Source organism: Austrofundulus limnaeus, unplaced genomic scaffold (genome assembly GCF_001266775.1).
Source record: "Austrofundulus limnaeus strain Quisiro unplaced genomic scaffold, Austrofundulus_limnaeus-1.0 Scaffold1377, whole genome shotgun sequence".
NCBI lineage: Eukaryota > Metazoa > Chordata > Actinopteri > Cyprinodontiformes > Rivulidae > Austrofundulus > Austrofundulus limnaeus.
In genome coordinates this window covers 45,624-56,140 of record NW_013953779.1, presented here as the reverse complement: position 1 = coordinate 56,140, position 10,517 = coordinate 45,624, and the positions used below count along the sequence as shown (strand labels likewise).

The 10,517-nt window shown below is 41.4% G+C and overlaps 1 protein-coding gene across 2 annotated transcripts in view; it reads left to right on the top strand.

The window, feature by feature from the left end:
- Positions 1-170: 170 nt before the first annotated feature.
- Positions 171-10,517, top strand: part of ccnjl (cyclin J-like) — a 47,308-nt gene continuing 36,961 nt past the window's right edge. Inside the window, exons 1-3 of one of the 2 annotated variants that reach the window (XM_014032118.1) lie at positions 171-513; positions 1,170-1,280; positions 4,749-4,959. In XM_014032118.1, the coding sequence (XP_013887572.1) occupies positions 1,203-1,280; positions 4,749-4,959 (289 nt within the window). In that variant the 5' untranslated portion in view covers positions 171-513; positions 1,170-1,202. The other variant, XM_014032119.1, reaches the window with a different exon arrangement.

The window sequence follows — 10,517 nt, the reverse complement described above, 5'->3', positions numbered from 1 at the left end:
ATATAATATAATATAATATAATATAATATAACATAATATTGATGGTTTTACATAAATAAAACGAAAGAGTACACCATAAACCGTTCTTTTTTGAGCTGTTACTGTTTGTAGTTTTTACGCTGACCCCTGAGAACTACAACTCCCAGGTCAGAGGAAGGACCTAACTAACGTCTCGCGCAGGAGCTCACAGCTCAGCGGCAGCAGCTGGCGCAGCCGAACAGGCTACTTCAGCGAAGCCGCCGCCGGAGAGAGAAAACGGCAGAGCCGACTCTGTCTTGGGGGGAAAAGAAGTGTGAACAGTCCGGGTTAGACGGCGGAACCGAGGGTCTGTCGGAAGGTTTCTGGCGGTGGCGGCTGTTTGATGGTCTCGCTAGCGGATTTGAAGTTTTACCGGCCAGCATCACAAAGAGGTCCTCTTTAAAAGTTGAGCCCGAAGAGGAGTTCTCTCATTCAGGATGTCGGACTGAGACAAAGGGGTCTGGGGGTGGGGGGGCATTCCCGACGGAGCTGTGGGTAAGTGGCACATGTAAGATGAAAAGTTCACTGGGTTTTTGCTCCGCACGAAACATAGGCTGAATTAGTGTGGAAGTGTCGGTGTTTGTGTCWGTGGTCTTTTTTTAATTTTTAAATGAAGCTAATATCAGAGCTCGGTGGCCAGTTAACTTGTGTCGCCTGTTTTGGCCGCTGTCTGTGTCTCGCGCGGCGTGGAAACATAAGCTTCCTTGAAGCAGCATTTATTTAAAAAAAAAAAAGTGTTTTACTAAAGAGCCGTAGCGGAAGTTATAAAAACAGAAAGAAGAGGGAGGTTGTTTGAATAGTTTGACCTGCTACCGCGTGGTCGAGTGGGTATTTAACTGAGCCATTTAAATTCCCGAGCAGAGAGGATGGCCTGTGCTAGCAAAAACACGTCTGCTACTGTGAAATAAAGCTGTTTAATGATGCTTTTTTTAACGGAATGGCTCTACCTCTGCCAGCCGTGGGTTCATTTAATTCACTTCCAGTAATTAAGCTTACGCTGTTCTCACAAGAAGAGAGAAACTCGAGCCTTGTTTCTTTCGCGTTGTCTGTAAATATGACATTTCACTTCTCAGTTTTGTAGTTGTCTCCTCATTTTAGTCCTGTCCGAAGTGAATGATCTTTGTTTCGTTTGGGGGGAACATCCATCTCAGCAGGTGAAACTTGATTCTGCAAACCTCTTCTGAATGGGAAAGATGGAGAGGGAGCTACAGTGGTGGAAAGGACAGCTAGCCGCGGATATCCATCAGTCCTTGCGCATTAAGGTGAGTTTAAGCTTGTTGCATTGCAGCAGGAAGCTAGCTTTGTTGTTGATGCACGTGTGAGTCAGCCTTGTTTTGACAGCACGTGTGTAACAAAAACTTTACCTGTGTTGGCTGTTTGCCTGGCTGTTCCTGTCGTCACAGGAAATTACAAAATGTCAAATTAGTAATTACTATAAAAAAGCAGTCTTTAAGGTGGAGTCATTACATTTTTAATTTAAGTGAGAAAATCTCATTTTTGTTGTCTCACCTGATCATTTAGCAGTTTTTGATTATAAAAATAATTGTGGTTTTTGATGCTAAGTTAAGGACGTTTTTTTTTTAATTTACACGACTTTGTTGTCTCTTGAAACCTGACTTAAATGTAACTGCACTGTGGATTTCACACTGAATAATTAGAAGGATCTTAATGWACCTCAACGTGGGATCATATTTCTTCCCATGTGTCGCTTTAATGGAGGCATCTGTGACTCGACTGGCATTCTCAAGCTGGGACTGCTGTGGGTAATCTACGTCCCGAAGGCGATGAAGACAGATGAGGGCGTGGATATCAGGTGTCTTTATAGGACTGGGGTGCCTTAGATTGTAAATCAGTCACTTTCAGACGCCGTCTGATTCGGTTTTCTCATGATGGAGAGTACCTGACTGTCAGTAAGAACAAAAATCGAAGCTAGAAACTAGCACGCCCACATTTTCTGCTGTGGGAGAAGGAGTTCCTGTCAGTCCTGATGCTTGGTTTTGGTGATAAGACCAGAAGCAGCAGCCTCACTGCATTTTTGATGTACTTTATTACCTTGTTGTAAACTGATGATTAGATGAAATATTAAGTGACACTCAGGTGGAGATGATTTTACAACTTCGCATCATTGTGTTAAACAGCTTTAAAACCTGCCTTTGTTACAAGAGCCAGGCCACTTTCATCGGGGGTTTTCCCCTAATTTTAATGACTTTTTCATAGTGTGACCTATGAGCTGTTGAGACAAAGAGTTTGAGCGGCCTGCTTTGGCACACATGGGTTTTTATTAGTCATCCTGTAAWTGGGATGACGGGTGTTGTGGTTGTAAAAAAACTTTGGGTCAGTCWTGTAATCCTGAGGATGCGGGTTTGAGCCCAGGTAGCATCATGACGGGCATCCGGTGTAAAACAGTTGCCAAGTCTTCGACTGTGGTGAGCCCTGCAAGGAAAACTGGATAAAAAACAAAACCTGTTGAGCTGGTGTGTTGTAGAGAGTTTATTAGGTTTTTTTTAAATTGTGAAACGTTGTTTAATGACTAAACTAGATCATAAATTAGATTTATTTGTGACAGTTTTCACCAAGAAGGCAAAACAATTCTTGTGTAAGGGACAGTTCATCGCAACGAAACATAAAAGTAACTAAGTTTAATAATCAGATTGTGTGTAAAATGAATACTGTAAAGTAGGTTGGATTAATGGCATTCTGAAAAATGCAGCACAAAACAAGCACGATAAAAAGTTACCAGATGAAAGTGGAGCAAAAACCACAAGTTTTCTTAAAGTTTGCTGCAAGAAACAAGCAGATCAGACAGTAAAATAACTCTTAAATTGCTATCAAAAAATAGATAATAGTAACCAAAGTATTTTGTTTGATCACTAAGAATAAATTTCTACTTTTTAAATGATTACTTTTGAATTTTGTTAATTGAATTAAGCAACAAATCCAACTTTAAAGTGACATAAAAAATTATCCATTTTCCCCCCACACAACATCACACTGAGTAGTTTTATTAATACGATTCTTAGTGCTTTTAAAAAAAGCGCTCTGATGATGGTGGAGATTGTTGGATGTATTCTGGAACGTGTAATTTCAAAGTGCAGTGAATTTTGTTGCCGAGAAGAAAGGCGAAATCATTATCAGACCCTCACGCAGCGTTTCCAGATCTCCTGTGTGGCGCCTGCACCCCTCGACACACCAGCACCGCCGTCTCATCCAGCCTTAATGACGTTCGCTGCAGCGATAATGCCCTGATGTGGGAGATAGCGGTGCTTGGTGCGTAGCATGTGGCAAATTATCAGACATGCAAATCAGTAGGCAGCTGTGGAATCCTTAATTATGGTGCGGCTCCCCCACAAAGGCAACCCCTCACCACCGCCGCCACCATCACCCTGGAGCCCTTTACACTCTGCAACCTCCTCCCTTCAACCACTCAGCCCCCCTTACTTACCCCTGCTGCCCTTGCACCCCTAGACAGACAGATGGACCAGAGGCAGTGGGAGGAGAGTTTTTTTTGGGTGATATGGGAAGTCAGAGCACCGGGGGTGGTGCTGGGGGGTGTGTGTTGGTGTGTGTGTGTGTGTGGTGTTTATTTATGGATTCCACTGAAGCATCGGTCTGAGCATCACTGTTGTTTTAGTTGTGCTCAAAATTCGTTTTTGACAGTTTGTGTTACCCTCATCGTGTTTTGCCCTCGCAGCTAATGATATTGACTGTAAACATGTTTTTCTGTCAYCTTAGTTGGACTGCATCCAACTTCTATTTTTACAATAGATTAATCTCTAAGAACTTTATTCCCCCCCCCAGACAAGAGTTATAATCCTTAAAATGRTTAATTTTCCTATTTTTAGGCCTTTGATGTTGACCTAACATGCTTCTTTTAATTTTTTTTTTTTTTTTTGAGGAAAAATAGTTGAACATTATTTTGGGGATTTATTTATCCATGATAATCTGCAGCTAGATTAGGATTAATTTTTTTTGTAATGTGCACATTTCTGATATTCCTCAACAGCCCTGATGTCACAAGGTTGTTTTTGTTGTATTTCTACTCTGAAGAACGTTTCACAATCCTAAAGAGCTTAATCTACCAATCTGCAGATTTCTTATTAAATCCCAAGCCTCTTGTTTTTGCTTTACCGAGTATGGATCAAAAATAATGAAGCAGTTTAAAAACAGAAAAGAGCTGCATTATAAATTTGCCATTTTAAACACGTTCTGCTCCTAAGGCGTATATTGAAACWAGAACGTTGTGTATTTCGGAGCTGATTGGATGCCCAGGTCTTCTCATATGTTAATGCCTCCMAGTGTCGTCTTTCCTTTTTGAAACACATGCAGCTAATTGAACATGAATAGGAGATGTGTTAGGGGTGAAACCTAATCCTATCTGCTGCTGAACTCCGCTGAAGGAAGACCCCCCACCACATCCCTCCCAAAACTACAAACCCTCACCCSCATTGTTCACGGACCCCTGCACTGACCCAAATTAGCTCCAGTCCTCTGTCGCATTCATGTCTATAAAACTAAATGCAGAAGAACTTTCCATATTAATTAGTGGTTCTCATGTTTTGAGCATTTTTTTGCCTCACAACTCACCTGTTAAACTCACCAGCTGGAGATTTTATTATTTTGTATATTCCTTACAACCCCCCCACACTGCTTCTTCACTACTTCCTGCCCACCCCGCATCTCTCCCATCCTGTCATTTAACCCCTTCTTTCCTCACTTTTCTCTCCTTCCAGGAGCTGAAGCTGCCGGTTTACCGGGCCCACTCCCCGCAGATCGGCATGCGGCGCTACTTTGCAGACTTGTTGGCCATCCTGAGTAATCGCTACCAGCTCTGCCCCACAGCACGTCATCTGGCCGTTTACCTGCTGGACTTGTTCATGGACCACTACGATGTTGCCGTCAAACAGCTCTACGTCATCGCCCTCTCCTGTCTGCTGCTAGCYAGTAAGTGAAGAAATCCACTCACTTTTAGCTGCCTGTGTTTAGTTTTATTTATTTAGACTCATAATAATAATCGGTAACCTTGTACAAACAGCTTTTGTGTTATTTTCTAAAGTGTGTTCATGGCGTAAAAGTTGAAGCACTTCCTGCGACGTGGCTAATTTAGGTGATGCTCAAGAACGTGTTTTTTTTCTCACCTTTAGCTCCGCGTCTGTGCTTATTAGGACAATGTTAACAATTTAACGCTTGCTGAAATGTCTTTTTTTTTCTTGTGCTTGAAGAGATGTGTAACTTCTGGAAGTTTGTCTTTGAAGATCTGAGTTTTTCCTGCTGTTGAGTCAGTCGGTGATAAGTGTGTGATAACCTATAAAGACAAAACATCTTGCATCAAAATGTTTGATTTACATTTCGCTATCTCCAGAAAGATTCACTTCTTGTCTCTTTTTGTCGTAAAGAGACGAGACGCTTTGTGTTGTTTAAACATCAGCTGATAGAGCAGAAGGAGAAACAAGCAGCTTTTGTGGTCGAAACTTACTTTAGCTACATCCCTCCTCAAGCCAAAATTATTCCTGAACATAAGTGGTTTAGTTTGATGAGGTCCTGTTTCACCTCTTTGCCGTGAAATCTTTGTGTTTTTGTGTGAAGCAGGTGTGTTAATCACCCTTCGCCTGCTGATGCACGGTGCCGGTTGTGTGGTTCTTATTACAGTCTCAATGTCTGTCTGGTGATTAGCAGACTGTGAGGGTTTTCCATGCATTAATGCAGCCCTTGGCATCATGGATAATTAGACTAATGATCCTGTCAAAGTAGGAGTCTGGAACAGAGCTTGTGTGTGTGTGTGTGTGTGTGTGTGTGTGTGTGTGTGTGTGTGTGTGTGTTTGTGTGTGTGGTCGCATACAGTCTTCAATCAGAGTCTATGCAGTAAGAAGTGAGACTTAAGAAATGTAATTTAAAAATAACCCTTTGAGAATTAAAGAATAAGTTTCAGAGTTTGCTCATTTAGTTAGGCACAGTGAGAATCATCCCAGCTTGTAGAAAGTTTTGTTTTTTAAAATTTCTTAAAGATGAAACAGGTTTTCTGTACTCGGGAGTGTAGCTTTCAGTTCGTGGGGCTCTCTGCTTTCTGTTCTCCTGCTCCCGACTCCTCCAGSACTCTGGGGAGTCTCTGTCATGATTGATGAAGACTTGAAAGGGTGTTTGATTCACAGCTGACTTAGATTTTCATCTATCTTGAGGTGCTTTGGAATCTCGCCCGTTTATTGAACGGCCTGCTTTGGTCTGTGGCTTCCTTTTGACTCACACGATTGTCTTTCTTTTAACTTTCCTGGCTTCCACACTTGGTTAATTAATCTGTTCCTCTTTTGTGCCTCTCAGCAGTCACTGTTTAATCCTGTTACTCTATTGTATGTGTGTGTTTAGTGAGCACTTGTGTGTGCATGTGTTAGCCCGTGGATAAGCCCCCTTTTTTTTACAGAAGTGAGCTAATGGTCAGTTAAAAAAAAACCCAGTGGGACTGATTGCAATTGACTGTTGTCCACTTATTTAGTGTCTGGAGAACAGTCAATAAGACAAACAAGAACCCTGGTATGTTCGCATTTAAAACCTGTTAAATTTGGTGAAGTCAGTGGTCACATCAGTCTTCCTGGCAGGTTTGGGTCCACAGAGTTCTGCATACTGCAGCTTTTTTTTTTATTATAACATGAATGACATCATTAATGTGTTTTTGTTTGTTGTTTTAAATCTGTGTATACCTTGCACTTGTTTCTTTTTTTATTATTATGACCAGCGATTATTTTGTGATGTCTCTGTTGTTGGATCCCAAATCCTTTTTTTTCTTTTTTTTAATTCACGAACCCTGATTCAGTGAAGAGTTTTCAARCAACAACAACAAAAAAGACCACCACGCTGAAACAACTAAGAACAAGAAAGTCAGTCATGTCGGCCACTGAGCGCACATGCGAAGGCCTCAGTGCCCCGGGGGTGGGGAAGCTCTGTGTGCTGAGGGGCACCTGCCATATGCTCTTTGAGTCAGGCCTCAAACAAAAGCCAGCCAATGCAGGCTGGACAGCCAGACCCTTTCCAGAGTGGGGGGAGGGGAGCGCACTCAGGAGGCGTAGGGTTTGCAGCCGTGTGTGTGTGTGTGTTAGGGATTTGCCATGAACCAGCGCTGCTATAAGTAGACACAGTTGTCATGACAACCATGTGATAAACCTATGGTTTCTTTCATTGCAGTCCTCATTAAGATCCACCTTGAAGTCTAATCCATCGCAGGGAGAGTCATTCAAAAAGCCCGTATCTGTTGAAACGGCCGGCTTCTGCTCAGCTTTTGGTGCCGACTCTTGTCCCTTTGTCGCACCCTCACCTGGTCAGAGTCACGGCTGAGGGAACTCGTCCCGGGACAGGGAGCCCCGTCGAAGGCAGCCCCACATCCCCGGAGGAGGGGGCCGGGGTGAGCAGAGTGATACTTCAAAGGCAGGTTGGCTGCTGATGTTGAACAGGGTAGAGAGGAGGAGAGAGCTGACGGCCTGCAACATCAGACACGTTAGAGCTGCAGCGCCCACCAGGCTACTCTGAAATGGAGATTAGCAAGTAAACCACTTCCTGTTTTTACCCTGCCTCTGACTTTTGACCGTAATTATGATGGAATGTGTTTCTCACACATTATAAGAAACTATGTAGAGATGAACAGATGCTTAAAGATAAATACTTTGCTCATTAAGTGAAATTTACTGTTTTGTTGGACGATAATAACAAATGTTATTCTTACCCATATGATACCACCCACTGACTAAGGTTCATACAAATCCACCCCCCAAACACCCGTATGTACAAGGCAGGGGTTTTCAGATTCTCCCCGGTCACTCAAGCATTCAGGGTCTTGGGTCAAAGGTCAGTTTGGGCCTACATTGTGAGAATCAGGGATGGCAACGCAGAGGTTCTGTGATGAAGCTGTGACTAATCTCTATCTTGCAATAAAAGATAAACAAGACGGTTAAAGCGTAGAAGAATTCCTGTCGTGGCTGTCAAATAAAAATCAAAGCAGAAAACATCAGGTGGAAAAATTAAGACTACTTAAAGCGATTTAATAATTAAAAACATTTTTAATCAAATATATTTATTTTCAATAATTTTTTTCTCATCATTTTTCCTTAGTTTCATCTCAAATGCCTTCTTTTTAGCGTGTTTGTGTGATATATGCTTTTATAAGAGCTTTTCAGAACTGTTTGATCAGTGACCAACTTTGATCCTGTAGTTACTGACGTCTTGTCGGTGCTATTTGTAATATTTGCTTACGTTTTATCAATTTATTACATACATTTTCTTTGAGTTATGATTGGTCGTCCTTGCTGGGGTGAACCTGGAAGTGTGGTGTATTTTACTTTTACCCTGCTGTTTTCATTACATTTAGTATYGAAACATTTGACTCTTACCATAATCCTAAAATCAGCTAGAATTGTATTCTTTTTTTTTATTTTATTGAGCAGATATTATTAAAGTCTGTGTAGAACTGAAGTTCACTTAAAAAAAAAACTCATTGTCACTCATTAAACCCATCTTCACTATCTATTCTCCAAACAGCACATGGAAGTAGGCCCTACATCCAGCTCTTACCTCTCCCTGAACTTTGGTCTCTAACTTATCTGTTCACTCATCCTCTTCCCATCATCTTCATCACCTGTAGGCACTGTGAGACAGGATAGGTGTCCTGTGGTTTCTGTGCACGGTGAGATGAAAAGATTTTTCTTTTTTTGTTTTACAGCTCTGTGTCGTCCTGCTTGTTAGAATGAGATAACAATGTTGAGCTGCCTGCATTCCAGGTGAGCTGAACTCATGGGAAAAGAATGCTTCGTCTCTCTCAGGCAACATTTGAGCTGACAGTAAACTGAGAGGAAGTGTGGTGGTTTGGGCTCAGTACAAATGGGGTTAAATGTGTATAAAACTCAGGGTTGAAGGCTGATCGAACACTGAGATCTATCTTTTTGAGGCAAAATATAGAACAACCTAATTCAGATTATGTTCACTTACAGGTAATTTGTTGTTGCTGTATTATAGGATTTTAACTGATCAATCATTATTTTTAAAATACAGATGCTGAAAATTGAGGCGGTGCAGTGATTAGCATCACTAAGGTTTGTGGTCTGAATCTTGATGATACAGGTTTTGTTTTTTTGTGCTCGTGTGGGTTTTCTCCTCCCCACAAATAAAAATCACGCACTTTAGGTCCATTTTTGTGTTTATAAATTGACTTAAAAAGTGTTAGCTTGTGTACATGGCATTTGTTTAATGTGTGTCTCTGTTGTTAAACCTGTGAGGAACAATGTTCAGGGTGGTCCTCGCTTCTTTGCAGCCCCAACTCCCATCCTGAACATAGAGAAGAAAAAAAAATCAAATTCAGAAAACAAAGAATGCAGAAAATGTCTGTTTTATTAAATCAAGTTTAATTATCTTATTCGCTGTGTATATAAATTCCGTTTAATAAGGCATTATTTAACTTGTTGGAATGAACCAGTAACTTTAAAAAACAATTTTAGGATTCAGTTTGTAAAATTACAATAAAGTGCCTCTAAAGCCCACTTCTGAGAAAGTTAGTTAGTAATATAAAGATGGAGAGGATGGATATTTGTGCTATAAACAGGGTCCGTAATGTAAAAATCCCCAGATTTTACAAGACACGCTGGCATAGATATTTTTAAACTCAGAGGCCCAAAACAAAATATCAGCCTGGTGGATTGTGGTCACCTCTGCATCTTCTCAAATTTGTACTTTAAAAGTACGTTTTTGTGGTGCTTTCTCCAAATAAATCTCTTTAAAAATCCCAGTTTTTTTTAAAGGTGTAAAAATCTTCTTTTTAGTCAAGTTTTTCAGGAAACAACACAAACATTTTAAAATGGTTTCCTATAAAAGTGTATCTTTGGTCATTTTGTATTAAACAAAATCAACCCAACAAAACAAAATAGTTTGTTCTAAATAGTTTTCATAAATATGTTTTTACTTTTTGTATGTCTCTCTGTCTCTGTCTCTGTCTCTCTGTCTCTGTCTCTCTGTCTCTGTCTCTGTCTCTGTCTCTCTCTGTCTCTGTCTCTCTGTCTCTCTCTCTCTGTCTCTGTCTCTCTGTCTCTGTCTCTCTGTCTCTGTCTCTCTGTCTCTCTCTCTCTGTCTCTGTCTCTCTGTCTCTGTCTCTCTGTCTCTGTCTCTCTGTCTCTGTCTCTCTGTCTCTCTGTCTCTCTGTCTCTGTCTCTCTGTCTCTCTGTCTCTGTCTCTCTGTCTCTCTGTCTCTCTGTCTCTGTCTCTCTGTCTCTGTCTGTCTCTGTCTCTCTGTCTCTGTCTCTCTGTCTCTGTCTCTCTGTCTCTGTCTGTCTGTCTCTGTCTCTCTGTCTCTGTCTCTGTGTCTCTGTCTCTCTCTCTGTCTCCATCTCTCTGTCTCTGTCTCTCTCTCTGTCTCTGTCTCTCTGTCTCTCTGTCTCTGTCTCCATCTCTCTGTCTCTGTCTCTCTGTCTCTGTCTCTCTGTCTCTGTCTCTCTGTCTCTGTCTCTCTGTCTCTCTGTCTCTGTCTCTCTGTC